At 41.9% G+C, this 24,379-nt stretch overlaps 1 protein-coding gene across 3 annotated transcripts in view; it reads left to right on the top strand.

The window, feature by feature from the left end:
• Positions 1–24,379, top strand: part of sdk2 (sidekick cell adhesion molecule 2) — a 347,374-nt gene that overhangs the window by 291,267 nt on the left and 31,728 nt on the right. For all 3 annotated transcript variants that reach the window (XM_031894269.1, XM_031894268.1, XM_031894270.1), the window contains exons 11-19: positions 2,523–2,690; positions 5,594–5,696; positions 9,405–9,581; positions 9,698–9,834; positions 14,891–15,038; positions 15,777–15,917; positions 17,945–18,126; positions 18,672–18,787; positions 23,373–23,568. In XM_031894269.1, coding sequence (XP_031750129.1) covers positions 2,523–2,690; positions 5,594–5,696; positions 9,405–9,581; positions 9,698–9,834; positions 14,891–15,038; positions 15,777–15,917; positions 17,945–18,126; positions 18,672–18,787; positions 23,373–23,568 — 1,368 coding nt within the window. The remainder of the gene's footprint in view (positions 1–2,522; positions 2,691–5,593; positions 5,697–9,404; positions 9,582–9,697; positions 9,835–14,890; positions 15,039–15,776; positions 15,918–17,944; positions 18,127–18,671; positions 18,788–23,372; positions 23,569–24,379) is intronic.

Below are 24,379 nucleotides of genomic sequence, written 5' to 3'. Positions count from 1 at the left end.
ATTCGGATTCGAAATCGTGTCTTAGTAAATCAGCCCCTATGTGTAAGAATGGAAACATGATTTCTTTGTGTTGGTGAATTACTGTTCTTTTAGAGTAGCTCTCTTCCAAAGAATTTGCACCAGATTTGGCTTCATCCGTTACACAACATTATTTTTTCTGAATAGGTTATAGGGCGCAATTAAAGAATAGCGCAAATATATTTGCTGTGGAACCTTGGATTTTTATATTACTCATCATTATTAATGGGTCTACAAGCTTAAAGGAGAATGCAAGTCAAAATTTAAGAAGCATTCTGCCCAATAGTCCTCCTATTGTTTAGTAAAAACGCCACACTTTTGGCTCACCTAATCACATATTTACTCAGTCACACTTACTTCACATTTTCTAGAACAGGCAGCCATCTCTAAAAAGGTATTCTCCCTTCCTTTCCCTCCTTGCTTCATACTGCACATGTGTTTCATTCCCTCCCCCCCCCTCCCCTCTGCCAGATCCGCTTCTGATTGGCTGGTGGGCATGTGTAGCTCAGAACAGCAGACAGGATCAAGTTACACACATGCTCAGAGAATAGGAAGGCTGCCGCTGGCACCTACAGGAAGGGGAGAGAGATTTCAGTGATGTCACTGTAGTCTTCACACTGCTGTAGGCTGCCAGCACCATATCTCAGAGAAGCAAGCAGGGATCTGGGAATTTAGATATGCAGTAAGTACTTAAAAAGAATGCCTTTAGGCTTACTTTCAATTTATATTAACCTTTCATTGTCCAAAGAAATTTTGAAAAATGTGAAAAACTCAAATCAGATAACAAGTTTTAATTTTGCCCTTTGTCTTCTACATTACTTTGCAAGCTTTCAATTTTACATTTGAGGCTTTTTGTCTCTTCATAAATATAAAACGTTTGCGTTTTTTAAACCATAATTCAAATTCAGGATTTTTGGTACAAGAAAAATGTAATCAATTGAACATTGATAAAGAACCCCCAAAGAGTTGCATTAAAGCGATGAAATTGTCTATCCTTCAGTTCAATGGAGAGCCTGCCTGCGACAATAAAATAGCAGTGTCCCTAACTTACTATGCTGCATTTGAATAGAAATGCGGAGCCATTTGGCCCCTGGGCTTTTTAGAAGTCATTTGCACAGAACTTCTGAGGCTCAGCATTGGGTATCAAGGAATAAGGCTACTTTAGTGAGGACAAAACATTCCAGTACATTGCCTCCGACTGGGATCGGTTAGAGAGATAAATAGGCAGGGAAATGACTCCTTGCAGCCGTAGGACACTATTGCCGTTCAGTTGTGGAATCATTTTATTTGTGTCAGCACTCTTAGTCCCTCTAAACATTGTAAAGGTTCAGACCTGCCATGTAATTGATGTCCCTTCCTAGTCCCCTGCTGAAAGCAAGGAATTGGGATTAAACTGGCGCTCTAAAACAATTCCTGCTTCTGCCTCTCTGATATCTGTACCAGTCATATACAGGCTCCTCTGAAATACTCCTTGCTTTTTATATGTTTTGGGTCCATCTGTTCATATTGGGGGACATATCTCAATACCAGTCCCTCACGCCAGAATTATCATTCCATCAGCTTAATTTATGGCACAAGTAGCATCTGGCTTCTCCGCCTTCCAGTCCTCTGCATCCTCTCCCTATGCACCTTCACGCAGCACATTTCTATATCAGAAAACCTCCGAGAAAAGGAACCCCTGCTGTTCAGTATAAAGATATTAGAAGTCAGCTTGGTGTTCCATCTCCTGTATGAATGCATGCCCATGGATCTAATATCCTTGTATTCGACAGCAGGGGGTACCTTATCCCTTATTTATATGTATATAAAAGTCTTTGTTTATAACCCTAAATAGTTTCCTACACTTTACTTTTGTGTGAGAATTCACTGATTGACTAAATGGCCAAGGCAGGCCCTCTCTGCATCCTGCTGCGCTCTGTATACTATGTTTACAATATGCTCAGCACCAGGCTCCCTTGAGTGTGGAACTGTGTATATATCTATGTACCCGAGTTACAAATGTAACATCATACTGGGTGCAATTGTTTCATATCATAATAAATGTAAAAATATAGTTTTTTTTACCATAGCAGGCTGAGACAACTAATGCAACAGTTGTGCCACTAACACAGCATTTCTCACTCTGGGCGACTTCATAATAAAGAATGGAGATCACATCCCTCCTCTTTGCATCAGTGATGGATTTGATTAAGACAGATGTTGCCTGCAGATTGCGTGAATGCTACCCTAAGTCATTTACAGATTAATTGAGATCAAATTTCTGCCATCACCCTCCCCTTTGCTTGAATGTTTCAGAGACAGATGTTGCCTGGGGATAATATAGTAGTGCCAGGCATATATTTGGAGGAGTACAAGGACAGGAGTTTATGGCGTGTTTCTTTATACTGCAGATTTTTAGCATGTTCTTTATAACTATATAATTCAGGATTATCCCCAGCACAAGAGACATTTGCAATAGTATGTTTCAACGTCCCTTGGATTGAATTTTAATCTTATTTCATCAGGTGATCGAGTCTTGGCCAGTGGGTCAATCCAGCTGCCACGCTTTACTCTGCTGGAGTCCGGGAGTCTGCTCATAAGCCCCGCCCACATTTCTGATACTGGCACCTATACTTGCTCTGCCACCAACTCTCGGGGGGCTGATGATGCTTCTGCTGATATCATTGTATGGGGTAAGCGCAGTCCAACTCTTCCTGCATCATTTCCTAGATACAAGGCCTCTGATTGCTCAGTTCCAACTAAGTTTTTAGATATTTCTTTAGCAAAAGGACAAACTGTGTAATGTATAGAATACTCACAGGCACACCCAACCGCTCCTTGTTCTTGGATTCTAATGCTCAGTGCTGGGGGGATTGGCACAACCACGTGGTGGTTTGCACACAGACGTCAGCAACACTGTGGAATAACAACAATAACATTTTTGTTTTTTCACATTGTTTTATCCACTGCACAGTGGCATAAATAAAAGTTTTTAGACCTCAATGCAACATTTTTTGGGGGAAGATAAATCAGTAAATATTGCACTTTTACATCTTTTCCCTTGAGCCACCATTTTGTGCTCCTTCAGAAATCACATGACAGGAAATAATGCAGCTCTGACTGGAACAGGAAGTAGTGCGGAAGCAAAGGATAGAACTCTGTCCATTCATTGGCTGATGGGGCCTAGCATGTATGTGTACCTTGGCTTATTTGTGTGCACTGTAAATTGTACATAAAATGGCAGGCCAGTGGGTCAATCCAACAGAGGAGGGGGCCTGAACAGAGTTGGTGACAAGCGGTGTCTCAGGCCAACTCTGAACAGAGGAGGGGGCCTGAGACACCGCTTGTCACCAACACACAATGGTGCGTTGACATCCTTACCCCGGCAGATTCACAACAGTTCACACTTCCAGGCATGTACTTTGAAGGATTAACACCTTCATCAATGAGAATCTTGGTACCATTGTGATTGGATCATACATACTTGCACCTGTCAGTTTCAGCTAACACCTAACTGAACAAGTTCAATGGAACCATTGTGATTGGATGTCTGTGACTGTACTACCATCAAGGGTTTAAATATATGACAAAAAAATAGACGCGGGCGACAAATAAAATAGATGCGGGCGACAAAAAAATCTCACAACAAATGCGTTTTGTGGATTTTTCGCCGATTCACGAATTTTCTTGCCATTTCACGAATTTTATGGCGAAGCGAAATGGGACAGATTCGCTCATCACTATTATTTAGATAATACAAGATTTTACATATGGGGCCGCAGGTAGGGGTATGGATCAGTTTGGACCTTAGTTATTTAACCCCCTCACAAAGATCTTTCGCCCCCTGTAAATCTGACTTCTTCTGTTCATTATACCTCAGGATTTAATAATTTCGTAAAATTATGCATATTTATGAATGAGATGCAAAATACACAAACTCTGTACCGAGTCAACTTCATTTTAATAAATCAGGACCAGCGCACCTGCGTTCCTGCGTTCCTGCTTAGCGTGGGTTATTGGGTCAGATGGAGCTTATAGATCACATTCGCAATGAAGGAGACAGAAATTATGTATCGCTACTCCTTGTTTTAGCATTTGTAAATACCACAGCATAATGAGCCTTAATGAAAGAACTGAAAGGTGCATGTATGACAGTTGTCAGGGAGCCATTTTGGTTACCATGGTAACTCTAGAATATATTAACATTATGCATTTCTTCTGATATAGCTTTGCTAGGTTTAAACATTACAATACATAGTATTTCTAAAGGGCAAATATTCACTGTACCAGCGACAGTAAAGGGGATTGATTGGTGCCTGCATAGAACATTTTCTCCGTATCTGCATTAATATTTATGATAAATGCTGCCATAGAGCTTGCTTTTTTGTCAGAGGAAGAGAAAAAAACAATACCTAAAAAAGAGTTTTATGGGGGCAGAACACAATAAAGGTGGACAACTAACTTTAGGGTTGGTTGGTCATTTTACTATTAGGCATTCACAGAGATTGTCACTGCCTATCTGCCTACTTAGAAGGGACATCGGAAGAAGAAGTTTTAGGTTTCTCACTGACTATGATCAGATTGCAGAATGGTCTTTTGAAACTGTTCTCCACATCTTATATAGATTGTAAGCTCTACGGGACAGGGACCTCCATCCTCTTGTGTCTTCGACTCTTATCTTATTGCAACTGTATCTTGTATTTATTTATTTATTTGTATTTATTGTTATACTTTGTATTTATGTATTAATATCTTAATAACCCCCTGTTTGTATTAATGTATTCAACTGTACAGCGCTGTGTACATAAGTAGCACTTTATAAATAAAGATATACATACATACAGAGCTTCCCACAAGGCCCAGACTGGCAATATGGGGATTCCGGCTAATGCCAGAGTGGCTGCTGTAAGATACCATAGTCACTATTTATTGGGCTGATAGGGGGCTGTTTGGGCCTCTGTGCACTTAAAATTCCAGTGCTTATTTTGAATCCCAGTCCAGACCTGCTACCTAGAAAGTTCCACCGCATAGTTTTGCCCAGCTTGAGAGAAGGGAAAAAGTATCTCCATGAGTCCAATATTTTCTCCAGGAAAGTGACTTGATGCACCGACACATGAAAATGAATTTCATTTGTGCGTTTGGCAGCTTTGAGCAGCCCTGAGCTCTAACACACTGCTTAATCGTTAATACAAATGATGCGAGAAGTAAAGATATAGAGATTTCTATAAAAGTATGAATATGTAGGTGGTTTAGGGTCCTAGGGTTACAGGAATGATAAGATGGAGGCAATAGAAGGTGGAACAGAAAAAGTCAAGTGCTACTGCAAGGTTGCCATGACGCCACATTGCTTTGGTAGCCTGTTCATTTAACTGCCTGCTTAATTTAAGTTATTGCTCCTATTGGGGCTCTCTTATATGCACTGCTTTTGACCCAGTATAACACAGCTATGGTTGCCCTTCAGTCAAGTACCCACATTAAGGCATTATTACTTTACTTTTGCTAGTGCTTTGTGGGTATTGCCCATACTTTTTAAGCATCAAACTACGCCCCTTGTACCCAATCATGTTAATGTGTTTTTTGTCTCCTCATGTCTCAGCTCGAACCCGAATCACCAATCCACCTTCAGACCAGAGCGTTATAAAAGGTACCAAAGCCTCCATGTCCTGCGGGGTATCTCATGATTCAAGTGTAGCTATCAGGTAAGCTGCTGTGACTGAACACTCTCCAGATTGAAATGTTTGGAAGCCTTTCCCTGCTCTTCCATCCCACTTGGCTTGTTGTTTTGGGGCCAATTTGTGGCAGTGCCATTTCATGGAAGATACAGAAGCCCTCAGTTGTTGCCTCTTGCACATATTCCTGCCACTTGTCAATAGAAAAAATGGAGATGGTAGCGTCTTTTACTTCATAGGGGTTCCATTCTATTTCACTAAATCCTTCTGTAAGTCATATAAACAGGAAATTAAACATTCCTAATTGGTTCCTGACAGCAGGGGGAGAGAAAGCCCACAGTGAACTCTATTAAAATTTAATAGGAGTTAAAAATTTATCTTATTTAACTTCATCCTTAGTGAATATTTTATTGGGCAATATTCATTGTCTGTGTTACAGGTTATGGATCATTTCAGGCAGAATCCTCTTCTAGTGCATTCTGAGACCACAGGGAAACCAGGGGAAGGGCTAGGGAGTTGTTTTCTACCCATCGCTCGTTTAACTCTTTCTTTTACAGACTCTTGCTTTCAGTACTTCGTCTTTTGGCCACGGCTGACTTTAGCAGTCATTAGCAGTCTAGCCTTTTCCTGCTCAGTAGCTCACTGTGCTAATGGATTGTTGGCATCTTCCTCAGGAAGAAAATCAAAAAACAAAGAGACGTATCCATCACTAATTGCTAACTATATTGCCCTAGAGCCAAATGATCACATTAGCCTGATATCGTCCACCCAAGGTGGGCATATCAGGGGAAAGATTAGTTCATTTGGCGATCTTAACAAGCGAATCTTAAGCTGGCCATACACGCACCGATAATATCGTACGAAACCTCGATTTGGTGCGTGTATGGCAAGTCGGTGAGTCAACCAATATCGCAGGCGTCTGCTCATATCGGTCGACTTGCCGATCAGCCAGGTTAAAAGATTTTAATCGGGCGCCAAAATCTGCCTTCAGGGCTTAATCGGCAGAAGGTGGTAGAAATCCTATTGTTTCTACCTCCTTATCTGCCGTTTCAGCCCTGAACGTTAGTGGCGGATTTAACGATCTTTTGTGCACCTTTACCGTGTATGGCCACCTTAAGATAATGGTTCTTTGTATTCAAAATACCCTCACCCCCTAGGCGACAAAGTGCCTGGAATTAGAAGAAAAAAGGCAAATGTCACTCAATTACACTGTTTCATAAAGACTATGCTTTACCCGCATTGATACCCGTGATTCCCAGGGACTTTGTTGCTTACAGGAGAGGAAATTACCCATGAGCAGTCAGGTGTAAAATAGGACCCCCAATCCCACCCAGGATCTGCCCAGACCCTGCCCACCCTCACTCAAGCCCCCACGCCCTTGCCTTAAGTCTGAATCAGACTTGTAATGTCTCTTGGAGCTCCCTCTACTATGGGACTACAGTACCCCGTATACCACGACGGCCCTGTCAACACCAAAGTTGTGTTGCTTGCCTTGTCATAATGCCTAATATATGTGTTAACATTGCATTTTTCTTATTTAAATCACTTCCTCCGTTATGGAATAGACTTGTTTAATTAAGAAAGTTCCTTATCTGTGGATAACATTTCAGTTAATGGCAGGCAAATTGGTTTGAAGCTTCACGATAGTGAGGGTTGAGCCAATATCCCTTATTAAGGCTCATCAATGTCAGGAAGGGTTTTTGCCCAGCGTATAGGATGCATTAAGTCTGGCTTTTCCTCAGAAAATCATTATAAAAAGGTTGAATGCAAACTGTCACCAAAGCTTTCGGTACTAGTTTCATTGAACCCCTTTCACTGAATGTGAAGAGCCTGAAGTACAAGCCAGGCGAGCCAGCAATATATAGAAACAGCGTGGCAAGTTGTCTCACTATATTATGCATTTAATTTGGGCCTCCGAGATATATAAAGTGCCAGTTGAACAGAATGTACTAGGAAGTTGCATATATTTGTCTGTATAAATATTTACAGTTGTACAGTTATATAGGGCATATTTGTTCCAATGCAGTAACCCATAGCAACCAGTCAGCTTTGGTAGGGCTGAAAGTAAATGTCCAATTGGTTACTGTGGGTAAACTTTGTACTGGGGTCATTTATGCCAGGTATTCATAATACCATACTTTACCAATGGATAAAAAATGGTCAAGCTCTCCTGATATGTTAAGAGAGTTATTTATAAAGACTGAGAAAAATTGCACCTGGGCAGTAACCTACGGTAACCAATCAGATAATTATTTTTTTACGTGGTTTTTTCCTGGGTGACTTCCACCAGAAATAATTACCGTATATACTTGAGTATAAGTCGATCCAAATATAAGCCGAGGTACCTAATTTTACTGGAAAACTGGAAAAAAATGTATTGACTCGAGTATAAGCCTAGGGTGGGAAATTCAGCAGCTACTGCTAAGTTTCAATAATCAAAATAAATACCAATAAAATTACATTAAATGAGGCATCAGTGGGGTATATGTTTTTGAATATTTATTTCAAACAAAAACAGTAAACTAGCTCTGTAAGTGGAGAAGAGGGTCAACAAAAACAATATGGTATCAACAATGATACCTTAAGAGTACTACCCCCTTAGCTCAATCAGCAACCAAGCTAAAACACAAAGAGTTAAAATCCTTCAAAACTATATATAGTTTATATAGAATATAAAGTGCAATGTCTAGTGCAGAATGTGCCTAGGACAGGTGAGGATGGTAGATTAAGATGAATTTGGGAACGGGCCAGGGCACTGGAGGGTCTGGTTGCAGGTCACCTAATTTGCACACAAAGGAGAGAGGGTGCTAATCTGGAGGGACCCATAGCACCCGACTCGAGTATAAGCCGAGGGTGACTTTTTCAGCACATTTTGGGTGCTGAAAAACTAGGCTTATACTCGAGTATATACAGTATGTCAAATCTGCTATTTGTATGGTGTAAAATAAAATATTTTACACAGCTTTTTTGGCGAATTTGGTTTTACATAATATATAGGCCTATTTGTGTTGTGTAGTTTGGTGAGATATTAACGAGTTAGTGTTATAAATGTTGTAACGTTTGCACCAGGTCTAGTAACCCATAGTAACCGCCAGAGGCTATTTCAATCCCAACCCAGGCCTGCATCCATTTGGTCAATGGGCTATTCAGTCGGAGTACTGTTATTGGTCACCCTGTGTATGGCTACCTTTAATTAGTGGGACCAATTTTCCTTTACTTAATTTCCAGGTGCAACAGAGTGGGGGCCATTTATCAACACTGGGCCAATTTGCCCATGGGCAGTAACCCATAGCAACCAATCAAAATGTTGCATTCATTGTTCTACCTGCAGTTGCAATGGCTTACTGTCCATGGGCAAATGTGCTCAGTGTTGGTAAATGAGCCCCACTGATTCCAGCGCAAGTAGACTGCCCACCTACAAAACTACTGAGTATTTTATTGCAGAAAAAGCACAGATAATCCTTCAAAATGATTTTTGGATGATAGGGACCCTAAAAATATTTTCTGTGTGGCTCAGTAACTTATACAACAGTGAAGGAGCACACCACAAGATCATTTCATCTCTCAAAAACCTCTGCTAGTGTGTGAGCCATTTTATAGTCATGTACCCCCATACCTGGAACGTTGTGCTAATGTGCTGTCTATATGCTAGAAATATAGATGCAGTGATGTTAAATATAAAGAAACAGGATTGATTGATAGGTCGCTAAAGATAGATTTGTGCTTTTCTACCTGTAGGTATGTGTGGGAGAAGGATGGGTTCCCTGTCAGTGTTGAGAACTCTCCGAGGATCCAGCTGGACAAGAACGGAACTTTGCACATCTCACAGACTTGGTCCGGAGACATTGGGACATACACTTGCCGGGTGTTGTCTGTGGGAGGGAATGATTCCAGGAGCGCTCACCTGCGGGTCAGGTACTACAGCAGCAACTTATTATTTTACTTATACGGGTGTTTCCATCTGCAGCAAAGGGCCTCTGCTAATCTGGCTCAGGTACAATACTCATTCAGCCCTTTTATTCTTCTTCCAGGCAGCTCCCTCATGCACCAGAGAACCCTGTGGCTACACTAAGCTTAGTAGAGTCCAGAGCCATAAATCTGACTTGGGTGAAGCCTTTTGATGGGAATAGTCCTCTCCTTCGTTACATTGTGGAGGTGTCTGAGAACAGTAAGTGTGTGAAAAGCACCGGTCTGATCCATCTGAGTCTACATCACTGACCATGAGGAAGATTGTCAGCCTATAGTATATTGTTGTCACAGAAACTTCCTAAGCTCCATAGAAACTCATACTTAAATTACATTAAATGTATTAAATTCTGCTCCCCTCCTCATAAATTGATTAGCTGAAGGCTGGATTGTAACTGGCGGTGGCTACAGAAGATCAGAGGCTGAACAGATCTTAATAGAAACTGGCTCCTTGTGTGAGATCATCAGTGGAATGACTGAAATCATTATGCCTGCTTTAAATGAAGGAAACAATCACCTATTTCCAAGACGATGATCAGTGAAATCATTAATAAAATATGGGGCAGTGTTGGAGCTTGAGTCGCACCGGGAGATTTATAGAAGCTCCTTGTTGTTCCAGAAATTGGTTTTATTGTTTTCTATGGGGCCTAATAGACTGCTTGCCACATGAAAACACAATGAAAACTAATTTTAGTAGCAGCTACTAATCTCTCTGTGAGACATAAGCCTGAAGTGAAGTCTTTTTAATGCACAATTAAGTAGCTAGTCCCATTTAGTTAGAATCAGGTTTGACAGAGACTGCATTTTATTTATCCAGTCATTCTTAAAAAGACAAGTAATCTCGTTAATTGGCTATGCAGCAATCCATCATGTCCCTTTTGTTTCTCGGGGAAACTGACAGTGTCATATTTCTCATTAAGTGCAGTTAACTCCGGCTCCTCCATTTTGTTTGACAAGTGTCATACACACTCGCTACCAGTTTTCTGAATTTACTCCGTGCCAGCTTGACTGAATGCAGTAAGGGGATGGAAACAGCATAGTGGCTGTTAGTTATAAGCCAAGCTTAAAGATATGTCAAGATGGAGTTAGTTGTGTCCTCTGGGCACAAAACTGGGTAAGTTTTCCTTTGGAACCCACCGGCGTAATTGAACAACAGTCAGTCTGTATTACTAAAGAATGGGACATTGCAAGGGTAGAATTACACAAAACCAACACTGGAGAATATTGGGGCCCTGAGGAACTAAGGAAACCTCATTAAGTGCAATGTTCAATGAAATCAGTTTGTTTTTCAGTTTTACCCACAATACAGTGTTTTTTTTTAGAATGCCATCATAATTGTGGTTGCACTCTGGGTGGGAGTAGCACAAACAGTGCTTGATGCACTAATGAAAATAGAAGAATGAAAATAGGCATGAAAGTTGTGACGCATATTTTCCCCCCTGCAGTTCGAATTGTGTTAATAGTCTTAGCATTCAGTTTAAGGAGAAATGGCACACAGTCCTAAGGACTTCGTGGATTTAGATCTCTTCAATAAAGACAAGTTTTAGTGGATTAAGGAATGCGTGCCATTTCTCCTTCATCTGATGTTCATTCACACCCCAAGCTACGGGTTTGGGGCACTGCGCCTGGACCACTACTTGTCTTTGGGGAGTGCATTTTCCCTATAGTTTTACCTGGAGTGTTTTGAAGTCGTGTGTTGGAGGTGGAGGGTCTGGGGTTTGTACACCCACACAAGTCACTGGGTGAGCCACCATTACATTACTTGTAAATAAGTTTTGGCAGAGAGCCTGTGGTTTATACACCCGGGCTCACACTGATTAATGGTGAGCCGTTAAAAAGGGCTTTAGAAAGCCTTTTTTAAGAAGGTTTCCTCCTCCATTTGCCGAAAAACTGAGCCACTAATTTTTCATTAAGATTGATGTTTTGTAGTTAGCATCCAGTTTACTTGGTGCTGGTAAGTTGCAGCTACTGACGCAACCCACTAAAAGAATATGGATCTGGTGGGTCATTCCAGGGTTCCCTTGAGTGTGAGAGCAGGTAGAAGGGGTGCATTGGCTGAAGGGGCATATAATAAATGGCATCAATGTGCACTCAGGTTTGGCTCATTTTAGCACTTTGCTCGGTTCAGAAATGCTGGGATTTAACAGCAACTGCCTAAACTCCACTGCACAGAACAACCCATTCAGATGCCTGCACACCCCAGGAACAAACGTAACTGGTTCCTCCCAAATCCAGGGGGCTGAATGATGAAATATTAAATCCCCAGTAGGTCAGTATTAATCCCAGTTAGAAGTTTTATATCAGGAATTGTTGCATTTTTAAAAATTGGATTCCTGTGAATTTGCCCGAATGGGTTTGATTGCTTTGAGCAGATGAGCTTCTTTCTGTTCTGTGGGAAGAAAGGGTACCCAGCGCTGCTCAGTAGCTCGCCCATCTGAATCCTGACTCCGTGCCATATATCCGATGTGTGGATAAAGGATTCTGACAACGATTTCCACGCTGGAATGAAAAGTTGTTCAGTGTAAAAGATTAGGTAAAGTTTTACGGGGCGGTAATCGTCGCCATCTCTTGGTAACATTTACTGACCCTTTATAAATCAGCCTCCGGGTGTCTGATGCACTCAGAAATTACTGTATGAAATTACAGATGAGTGTGGGGGGGAATAACTAAACAAATACACATGTATAGTTACAACTGTAGCACGGCAGCAGTGTTATTTTATAGTACCACACATCCCCCGTGTGTTTGAATACTTATTCCCCATAGCACCCACTAACATTACTCTCTTTCCCCTGTAAATTGAATTTTTTCCATTTTTATAGCAGACATACTTGGTATGAGAGACACAGCTCCCAATAACATTGTGTTGTGCAGATAAGCACGTCCTGTAGATAGATGGCTTAGCATCTAGGCACAGAGTGGAATAGCAAAGCAGATCATAATAATAACTCTTTGGCTGCCATATTACTTTCCCCTTCTACAAAAGATTTTTTTTTCATTCTGTGGATTTTGAGGTATTACAAAGATTGAATTGCCTTTCTGCTTGTCATTTGAAATCCAGCGAAGCACGTTCAGTTAGAATTGTGGCGATGCCGGCATTGAGGGACACAGGCCGCAGATTTTGTCCCCACAGGCTTGGAACCAGCATTTTTTCCTGGATATTCATATAAATGCAAGAGCCTCATAAAGAAGGCTATGCCTTGGCCAACCCACTCTGCTTCACTGGAGCCAACTCACACTTGGGCCAATTCATCTTTTTAGTAGTTATCTTATCATACAAACACCAAAGGTCATTTTCTAAGCAACCACATTATTTAAAAATATTAACACATAGCAACCAATGAGAAATCTTATTTAATTGCCTGAAAGCTCATCATACATTACAAGATTTGCCAAGTCATCAAATGAATTGATCTTGAACTGATTTGGCCACTCAAGAGAATAAGAAAAATTTAGCTCCTCCAATCATCTGACCTATGGACCACATAGGAGACTATGGCTATGGACAATGGCCTCCACTGATTGAATCTTCCAGCCTTCCTGATCAGTATCTGGACAAACCCAAGATATTGATTAGAAAGAGCAATGTTTTGGCAGAGTTTGAATCCCCAGTCTGCCTGTATTATGGGAACTTTAACTTGTCAACAAAGCTAAATGCTGGTTAGTTGCTATTGGTTACTAGACTAGTGCCATTTAACCTTATTTCTCAAGGGGGTGGGATCAGATTTGCAACCTAAATATTGGTTTGGCACCCGTTATGTGCATCGCTATTTACTATGTGCAAGTGGAGTAGAACTTGGCACTGTATTCAGGGGTTACAAAGACCTGCCTATAATCATGGGGAGCCATTTTTAGATAGCCTATATGTTACTGTACTACATACGGCAAGTGATGTATTCTAGAGGTTTTAGTATTGTGCCAGCATATCAGCTTTAAGATCTTTACATAAAAGCACTGTAGGTGCAGCAGTGGACACAGGACAGATATGAAATGATATGTCACGTAATAATCTTGTGTTCTGGGCAAAAAGAATTCATTAATTTATGTATTTAAATATATTTGATGAATATTAGAACAGAGCTGATTGCCAGATCCTAGTTTAAAATTCCATGAACCAGTATGTGGTCAGAAGGGTGAGCTAGACGCCGGTCCTCTGTGGCCACACGAGGGTTAATGGAGCCCTGCCTTATTTGCAGGCGCCTTTGCCTCGCGAGCTGCATTCCATATTTATGAGGAGCCTTCAGAGAGATTTAGCATCTCTTTCGCCTGCCTGCTCATATCATATGCAGATCTTATATCCCATCTAACACCCCAAAGGACTGAACCCCTAGAGCAGACGCTACCTTCATTTCCATGCACCTCATTAATCTTCCTTCATACACGCGCACCATTGAAAAAAAGAGCAACAAGATGTTTTCTCAGATGTCATTGCAAATGCCCCCTGCTAGTCAGGTTTGTTGTGGTGTCATCATCACCTGAAGTCCTGCTTTTATTGTCTGCTTGCTGATATTTCCCAACGTACATCCATTGTAAGTACCTGGAACCAGTGTCTAGAGTCTCGCCCTGCGGAAACAGCATAAAATATGCATTCATTTGCTTCCAAAATGATTATTATCAAATGTTAGGGACAGCAAGCGCTACTTGATACAAAGAAGAAGAAATCCTCTTCACAGGCAACAGTGTTTGAAATTACTTTCCAAAGAGACAGGTGAATACCCTGCAATAATGTTTAATAGATATTGTTGGGGATGAAACTTTGCCAGAGCCATATTTTGACTTGGGCAATACAGTTACCAGGCGTGAGTGTTTAGACAACTGCCAGATTATCAGACCAGGGTTTCTACCACCTGATTGAGTGGGCAGTGCATTTTCTATTTTACCAACAACTGTATAAATGGGCCTGTAAACCAGGACCAAAATGGCTTGCCAGAGGATCACACAGTGGGCAGTTTGCTCCTGTAGTGATGCACTAAATCTAAGGTTTATTCCAAGAAATGGTTGAATTTTAAGTTCTGTAGATGAAGGATCAGTCCATAAGAATGTCTGTGTAGCTAGGGAAAGTACTATTAGGGTCCAACAACAGCTGGAAGGGGGCCCATTGTCAGGGGTCTCACAAATGTAATATATATTTGCAAAGGAAGAAATTGACACCGAACATGTGGGACTCCTAAGATTAGTAATAGTACAGGGGTCCTATAACTGGTTATGTCGATGCCGCTGTTTATTGGGAGGGCTTTAATGTTTTTCTCTTTACACAGATGCCCCTTGGACCATCCTGTTGGGAAGTTTGGATCCTGAACAAACTGCTTTGGTGGTGCGAAACCTTGTTCCAGCACGTTCCTACCAGTTTCGCCTGTGCGCTGCCAACGATGTGGGCAAGGGGCAGTTCAGCAAGGACACACAACGGTATTATTTGTGGGCACGCTAGTACTACTAGCCAAGGTGGCACAAACAGATGCAGGAAGGGAATTACTCGCGTCCGTAAAACTTTATTAATGTTTGAACAGCTACGGGTAAATGGCCTATAAAGTGTATACGCCAATGGAGTATAAAGCGTGTCGAGGGAGCTTTTTACAAAGCGTTACAGATTGTTGGACATAAACATCAGTTACTGCTACAGGTGTTTGAACAGGATCGCTGCTCCGTGACAACATTAAGCACTTTGAAGTTAGGTTACCAGAAACCCTCCTGTTGATTTTTTTTATGATTTCCGAACGTGGCGACCGTGAAGCTTTGCCCCTGTGGATTAGCCCAGGATTTAGTGCAACAACATTAAACTTCAGCTCGAGTCATGCTGGGAAATGTGCAGATGCATTTATCAGAGCACAGAACATCAAACCCCTTGCCTGTGTTGTGTTGTTGGATTACAGTTTCGCCAGTAGGGGGACAATCCATTATTTGTGCCTCTCCACTACTCTGACTGCATTTAGCCTTTGGCAGCCATTTAACACATTAAAAACAGGCAGTGCCAGTGGGGTTTATTCCATTAATTTGGATCTGCTCATGTACAAATACAGTGGGGCTTAATGCTAAGGAATGGGAAAGCATAGCAGTCATACTCTGGATATACAGGATAGTATGTTATGTAATCTTACTTATATGTCTTTGATTGTTAAACTGCTTCTTATTTTTTCCTCCCCACAGAGTTTCACTCCCTGAGGAGCCCCCCAGTGCCCCACCCCAAAACGTTATGGCCAGCGGCCGCACTAACCAGTCTATTATGATCCAGTGGCAGCCTGCCCCAGAGAATCATCAAAATGGCATCCTTAAGGGATATGTAGTGAGGTGGGTCAAGCACATGTGGTAGGGGAGCATATAAATATATATATTAATTTCTTTTGGAAGTTCTGCTTTCTTTCTAAAAAAAAAAAAATGTTTATTTGTTTATTTATATGTATATTTTTACCTGCCTAGACCTGCACAGGTCTTTATTTTGTCTCAAGCCTTGAATATGTAATATGCAAAGCCTAGCTGGAAAAATGGGTCTAATGATGGTCACAAACATTTAATTTGGTTTGAGGCAAAAGTGACTGGATCAGGTGTATTTATATCACATATGTGGATGACCCAATTTTGTCATTTTCGGTTGGACTGCTGAAGGGGTGAACATCGCAAAAGTTGGAAATGTAATATACTCAAAACTTTCTTTTTTAAACTGTAAGAGGATTGTGATTAATCAGACCAATCAATTCAGTAGCCCAAAAGGTGAACCATGTTGCTCTGTATGGGACCAAAATACAGGTATGGGACCCCTTATCCGGAAACCCATTATCCAGAAGTTCCGAATTACGGAAAGGCCATCTCCCATAGACTCCATTATAAGCAAATAATTCAGATTTTTAAAAATGATTTCCTTTTTCTCTGTCAAATTAAAACAGAAACTTCTACTGGATCCTAACCAAGCCTATTAGGTTTATTTAATATTTAAATGATTTTTAGCAGACTTAAGTTATGGAGATCCCAATTACGGAAAGATCCCTTATCCGGAAAACCCCAGGTCCTGAACATTCTGGATAACAAATCCCATACCTGTATTACTGAATGTGTGGGTGTGTATAAACAGACAAAACCCCTCTGCAGATAGGCAGGTATAATACGACTGAAATCAACCTTATTACAATAGGTCCTAAACTGCATTAGTGCAGTTACCAATCAGATATTTGCTTTAATTTCCTAATTTATAAAAGATTAAAATGAATTTGTCATTGTTTGTTGCTGCTAACTGCACTGATTCATTTTAGCACCTTGGTTATTAGATTATCCCCTCTGCATGCATTGGAAGTGATAAACTGTAATTGCTGGGTTATCAATGAAAATACATTGTATTACTAATAATATGCATCACTGTATTATTCCTTAGTAAACCAAATGCACCATTCTCTGGCACCCTATTGTATTATCTCCTCACTTACTTGGTGTATTGTTCTCTTCCCCTTTGCTTTGTGGCCATCACCAAGTTCTCCGGGTTATTGTTCTGTAAGCTGTATAGCTTGTGTACGAATGCCATGCTAATAAAGTATCCTTGAACTAAAGGCGATAGAGAGACAGTCTGATAAAGAATGGGGGGAATGTGAGAGGGAGGGGGAAATCACAAAAAGGAGATGAACAGAGCTCTGGGAGAAAGCATTAGATTGTATGAGAGAGAGATAGAGAACATGCAGTAAAATAAGCAGAGTCAGGGACACATATTTAAAAACAGTGGAGGTGGGACATGTCAGACATAGGGGCAGCAGGGAACAGGGCTGCTTTTATTCTCTGTTATGAAGGACCTTGTTGCCCACAACAGTGTTTTCATTTCCATAGGTTTGAATATTTGTGGAAAGATTAACAGTAGTTTAGTATATTAAGGTTGTTGGTTATGGTTGGTTGTAAAAAGACGAAGACAGAGGAATAGGATGGTGTGGGGCTAAAATGGGTGGTGCTGTATGGAAGAGAATGGAAGATGGCACATTGAGGTGGCAGGGCGGGTAGGACTAGATGATGTAATTCGCACACTATCAGTGTTTTCCATGAATGAATTTGCTTCTTTCTGTTCCCAGGCTCTCTTCCCTTTGCCCTATGCCCCGCACAGCAGCAGTTGTAGGTAGAAAGAGTGGGGATAGATGATATCATAAGGCAAAATGGGGACAACTGGGCAATAAAAACACTTTATCCAAGGTTCACCAGTTTAGCCATTGTTGTCAGGATGTACAGGATTGGTCATCCCCAACAATGTATGTTTTGCCTTGGGACCCGCCACAGCTATAGTCATCCCTGCTCTTCCTATATTTCTTCTATCATGATTAGCTTGTTCCATATCCCTGTTTTTCTAGATACTGCCTTTCTGGCCTGCCTGTGGGCTATCAGTACCGAAACCTGTCCAATCCAAGCATTAATCACCTTCTTCTGGAGGACCTGATCATCTGGACCAACTATGAAATTGAGGTGGCAGCTTTTAACAGCGCTGGAGTGGGAGTGTTCAGTGGGAAGGTGACCGAATGGACCCTGCAGGGAGGTGAGGATCTCTTAATCTAAGGATATTTTCCTTTTTGGGTAAAAAGACTTCTAAAGCCCATTCTGGGCACAATGATTTTCAAACAAACACTGAATACTGTGTAATTCTGAAGCATTAAAAGAACATTTTTGCCTGGTCCCAATAGTTTGTGAACTACATAACGCAGGCTGAGAAAAGTGGATTGTCCGCCCTGAGCCCTCCTACACCCTGTAGGTCTCCTCCACTCGCATTCTCATTCTATCAACTCCTTCAGGTCAAATTCAGATCTAAGAATTCTATGGGAGCTGTTTACTCCAAGCTGTTTATCTAGAGAAGACTGAAAAAAATCATGAAATTTGGTTTTATTGATGCCTGTTCTCTCTGAATTCTCTGCCTAGAGGTAGAAAGCAGAATCGATATTTATACATTATCTGTTGGGTTAAAACTGCATCAATGAATGCTAGTAACAATATAATATATAATCAGTGGTAAAAAAAAAATCTAATAGTGTAGCTTCACATTTCTTTTGTATAAATGATTGATTATCTTTGCTTTCTTTTTTTTAGTGCCCACAGTACCTCCGGAGAATGTAAAGACTGAGGCAGTCAATTCTACCGCCATCCGTTTCACTTGGAACCCACCCAGTCCGCAGTTTGTGAATGGGATTAACCAGGGTTACAAGGTACAATTGTGTGGCGTTTTGATGCGTAGCGGGGGATGCATTCACACAAGCACATACAGTTCATGCTAAATTCACATTTTCAACATGGGGTAAAATAAAACCACTACACAATCTGTACTCGTTGGAACCACTGCACAATCTGTACTTGTAGGAACCATGGCACAATCTGTACTCCTAGGCATTCACTGTACAATCTGTACTCGTAGGAACCACTGCACAATCTGTACTCGTTGGAACCACTGCACAATCTGTACTCGTTGGAACCACTGCACAATCTGTACTTGTAGGAACCACGGCACAATCTGTACTCCTAGGCATTCACTGTACAATCTGTACTCGTAGGAACCACTGCACAATCTGTACTCCTAGGAACCACTGCACAATCTGTACTCCTAGGAACCACTGCACAATCTGTACTCGTAGGAACCACGGCACAATCTGTACTCCTAGGCATTCACTGTACAATCTGTACTCCTATGAACCACTGCACAATCTGTACTCCTAGGAGCCACTGCACAATCTGTACTCCTAGGAACCACTGCACAGCCTGTACTCCTAGGAACCACTGCACAGCCTGTACTCGTAGGAACCACTGCACAATCTGTACTCCTAGGCATTCACTGTACAATCTGTACTCCTAGGAACCACTGCACAATCTGTACTCCTAGGAACCACTGCACAGCCTGTACTCCTAGGCATTCACTGTACAATCTGTACTCCTAGGAACCACTGCACAGCCTGTACTCCAAGAACCACTGTACAATCTGTACTCCTAGGCATTCACTGTACAATCTGTACTCCTAGGAACCACTGCACAATCTGTACTCGTAGGAACCACGGCACAATATACACTCACTGCATAGTCTGCACTCACAGGCAGTCACTGCAGACTTTGCATTATCAGGCCTCCACTGCACAGTCTGCACTGCCACATACCAACTGACAGCCTGTGTGCCCTGGCATTAACTATACAGTGTTCAGTCCCAGACACCCATTGCACATTTCACATTCCCATGCTATTACAGCACAAGTCAAGCTTCCAGACATCCACTGACCAGTATCTATGTAGCAGGTCCCAGTCCCACAGTCAGATTACTAATGACAAGGAGACTTTGTCATGGTCACTTTAGGCTGTCCTGACCCTTACCAGTTAGGGGTTAATTCTATTAAGTGCCTTAAAGTACAGTTTCTCCCCTTAGTTCCTGGTGCCACTTAATCCTGATATGCAGTTAACAAAAAATTATTGTTATTCAATACAGACATGGACAGGGCGGCCTAATGGCCCCCTGATTGCTTTCTATTTTAATTAATCTACATTTACATTAATTAAACTCATTTACATGAATCCAGTACAATGAAGTCTGGGCATTTAATTGGCCAAGAACTGGATAACTATGAAGATATTTTAACATCCATATTAAATTGTAATTAGTATTTCTGATTAGGAAATTCAATTCTAAAATCAGTGACTAATTAGCTGCTCTTGGCCCGTTTGAATCCTGGCAGCTACAAAGCTTTATGCTCCTTGTTAATCATGAGATTAAAGCTGCACTAGGGCTCATTGCTGCCTGCCCTGCCAGTAGGGGTAGAGAGGGCTGGGGGGGATGTAGTTACATTGCTGCATTGGTGTAAACATTGTCTGACACAGATTCTGTAACTTATACTCAGTTATGTGATATTTGCTTTGCCGAGGCCTTTGCAATGTATACATAGGTGCTGGTGTTGCCATAATGTTTGCCTCAGGCATCATTGAATCAAATTGAATAACGTCCTTGATCTAATTACAAACTTCATACTGCAATACCATGAAATATCTAGTATTTATTTTAATATTCAGGTCAGGGTTACCCAGTCTATGGGCTTGGCTGTTCTTAGACATCCAAAGGTTCAGGCCTCAACTGGCAATCTGTGGGTTCTGACAAATGCCAAAGGGGCTGCAGTAAGATACCATAGACAGTCACTATTTATTGGGCTGTTTTGAGTCCCAGTCCAGACCTGCAAAGGTTATAAGGACTATGTTGGGAATTATAGATCACTAGCTGGAGGGTGTAAGGCTGGACTAGCCCTAAGACCAGTGATCACCAACCAACATGTTGCTCCCCAACCCCTTGGATGTTGCTCTCAGTGCCCCCAAACCAGGGAGTTATGTTTGAATTCCTGACTTGGGGGCAAGTTTTGGTTGAATAAAAAAGAGATTTACTGCCAAATAAAGCCCCCTGTAAGCTGATGCGCATAGAGGCTGCCTAATAGCCAATCACAGCCCTTATTTGGCACCTCCATGAACTTTTATGGTGCTTGTGTTGCTCCCCAAGTCTTTTTACATTTGACTGTGGCTCACGAGTAAGAAAGGTTGCTATAGACAGTCACTATTTATTGGACTGGTGGGGGCTGTTTGGGCCTCTGTGTACTTAAAATGCCAGGACCAGTTTTGAGTCCCAGTCCAGACCTGCAAAGGTTATTAGGATTATGTTTGGAAATATAGATCACTAGCTGGAGGGTATAAGGCTGGACTACCAGTAAGACTAAGGGTCCCCATACACAGGCCGATAAAAGCTGCTGATATCGGTCCCTTGGACCGACTCGGCAGCTTATCGGCCCGTGTAGGGGCAGAAACGATTGGACTGGCCGACCGATATCTGGCCTGAAATTGGCCAGATATCGGACGGCCAGGTTAGAAAATCCCGTCGGATCGGGGACCGGATCGGCTCGTTGATGCGGTCCCCGAACCAACTGCCCCATTGCTGCGTGCAGAATTCACCTACATGCCTCCCCAATATCGCCACCCGTAGGTGGGGATATCGGGTGAAGATCCACTTGCTTGGCGACATCGCCAAGCGAGCAGATCTGCCCGTGTATGGCCACCTTAAGTGTGAAGACACACGGAGCTACTAGTAGCAGCTACTTATTGTGGCTACTAAAATAGACAAAGCTGATCATTTACTGATAACTGTTTCCACGTGTGTTTTAGCACAGGCAATTCTCAGTATTGTCTATGGAAGGGGATTTTCTGGAGTTTAGTAGCATGAAAAAGTAGCTGCTACTAGTAGCCCAGTGTGTCTTCACCCTTAGAATAAAGACAGTGGGTTTGTGGCATATAAACATATAGCAAGGGATGACGACTGTGAGGTGAAGAAAAGGGAAATGATCTATTTGGGGGTTACATTGAATCACACTTCAGCACCTCCAAAACACAGACAGCAAAGGCTGTATAACAACTGTGCATATTTGCACTATATCAATACATCTCCACTTATTTACACAAACAAGCAGGAGAAAGTGATACAGATACATAGGGCTGGCTACATTTTGTGGTCTTTTCCCGAAAGCTGAGTTTGTACTTGGATGTAACCTTCACAATCGCTTTTCCTTCTGCAGCTCTGACATCTAGTGGGCTTGGTGCGAACTGTGGGCTTTCTGCCAAAGTCAGCCATTCGTCTCTGCAATGTAATAATAAGATCTAACAATCTGCTTAATGCAGCTAATTTGTTAGTTCACACATTTAATGCACTCAGGCATAGTACTCTTTTAAGATTAACCAGAAAAGTATGGAGTGGTATCACTATTATATGCAGCTTCTTTATATGTAGTAATGTTGAACATTTACGTTTATATATATATATATATACTGTATATATATATATACATACAGGTGCAGGGCCTGTTATCCAGAATACTGGGCATCTGGGGTTTTTCAGATAAGGAATAATTTGGATCTCCATACCTTAACTTTACTAAAATATAATTGAAATATTAATTAAACCCAATAGGATTGTTTTGCCTCCAATAAGGATTAATTATATCTTAAGGTACAATGTACCATTTTATTATTACAGAAGAAAATGAAATCAATTTTTAAATTTTTTATTATTTGATTAAACTGGAGTCTATGGGAGATGGGCTTCCCTCAATGCATGGTTATTGGGTATACAGAAAACCTTGGAGGAGATCCAAAGCAGGGATAGTCACAATTCTTCTCTCTGTAATATTTCATTTGGGAAAAGAAACATTGGAGATACATTTAAACTACAGTGATTTACTTTGGTTGTAATGTTGCTTGGCAGTTGAGCCCTTAAAAATGCCTGTTATGCTATTATTCTGATAATTAATTCTGTGAAGTGACTGTTGCATGTGCAGGATAGGCATTTATAATTCTTTCTAGCTTTAAAGGAACAGTAGCACTAAAAAATGAAAGTGTATATAATAGTTTCATTTTTTTGGTGTTACTGTTCCTTTAGGAGAAACAGCAATTAAGTTTTAAGCTACAGCTTTTCTGTATTACATAATGATGGTCAGTTGTACACAAAAAACGTATTGGGCAGTATCCAGGTACATTCAGGGCAGCATGTAAATGTATATTTGTTATAGGATAAAAATGGTTCATCCCATGCTGTGCGTCTGGCCCAGACTGGCAATCTGTGGATTCTGGCAAATGCCAGAGGGGCTGCTGTAAGATGCCATAGACAGTCACTATTTATTGGGCTGGTGGGGCTGTTCGGCCTCTGTGTACTTCATATGTCAGGGCCTTTTTTTGAGTCCCAGCCCAGACCTGTGTGCCATACCTGCTAACTGCACTTTCCTCTCGCAGCTGATGGTGTGGGAGCCGGGACAGGAAGATGAAATCATGGTGATCACAGTGCGACCTAAATTCCAAGAAAACACCCATGTCGGCATTATTTCTGGCTTAAAGAAGTTTACCAGCTACATCACATCTATCTTGTGTTTCACCACCCCAGGGGATGGTCCTCGGAGCCAACCTCAGCTAGTCTGGACCCAAGAGGATGGTATGCCAACAAAGAACAAATAACGTTTCTCCTCTCTTTTGGGCAGGGTCCCCTTTACCTCTTGATTCAGTTACTGGGCGCTTTGTAAATCTGTATGTTTAATGTATACACCCATTTATTGTACATCCCTGCAAAATATGCAGAATAATAACTATAACTGTTCAGGGTCGGACTGAGGGGTGCAGGGCCCATCAGGGATGCTGTCCTAGGGGTCCTGAAACCCCCCACCACACCCCCCTAACCTCCTGCAGGGACCCCCAACATCCTCCCCTGAGCGTGCGTAAGTGAAACGCGTCAGGGGAGGGACACCGTTGGGCGGGGGATAACCGTCAGGGATCGGGTCTGGGCCATCAGAGCCCACTGGATTTTTTCTTGGTGTCCCAGTGGCCCAGTCCGACCCTGTAACTGTTGCTATATTGGGTGCAGATATTCTTCTTTCCAGCACAACCTTTTAGATGTAGCCATATCACCTCCACTTTCAGTGCTGCCTTTACATTGGCTAAATAAGAATGAATACTATGGAGAGTACAATGCACGAGGAAAGGCACTAAAGGTCCCCATACACGGGCCGATTGTAGCTGCCGATATCGGTCCCTGGGACTGATTCGGCAGGTTATCGGCCCGTGTAGGGGCAGAAACGAGGGGCCTGCCCGACCGATATCTGGCCTGAAATTGGGCAGATATCGATTGGCCAGGTTAAAAGATTCTGTCGGATCGGGGACCGCATCGGCTCGTTGATGCGGCCCCCGAACCGACTGCCCCATTGCCGCCAATATAATTCAATCGCTTGGCCCCTACACGCTCCCCGATA

The sequence above is a fragment of the Xenopus tropicalis genome, chromosome 10, assembly GCF_000004195.4.
Source record: "Xenopus tropicalis strain Nigerian chromosome 10, UCB_Xtro_10.0, whole genome shotgun sequence".
NCBI classification, from domain to species: domain Eukaryota; kingdom Metazoa; phylum Chordata; class Amphibia; order Anura; family Pipidae; genus Xenopus; species Xenopus tropicalis.
Note: the sequence above shows the minus strand (reverse complement) of the source record. Positions and strands in the feature narration are given on the sequence as shown.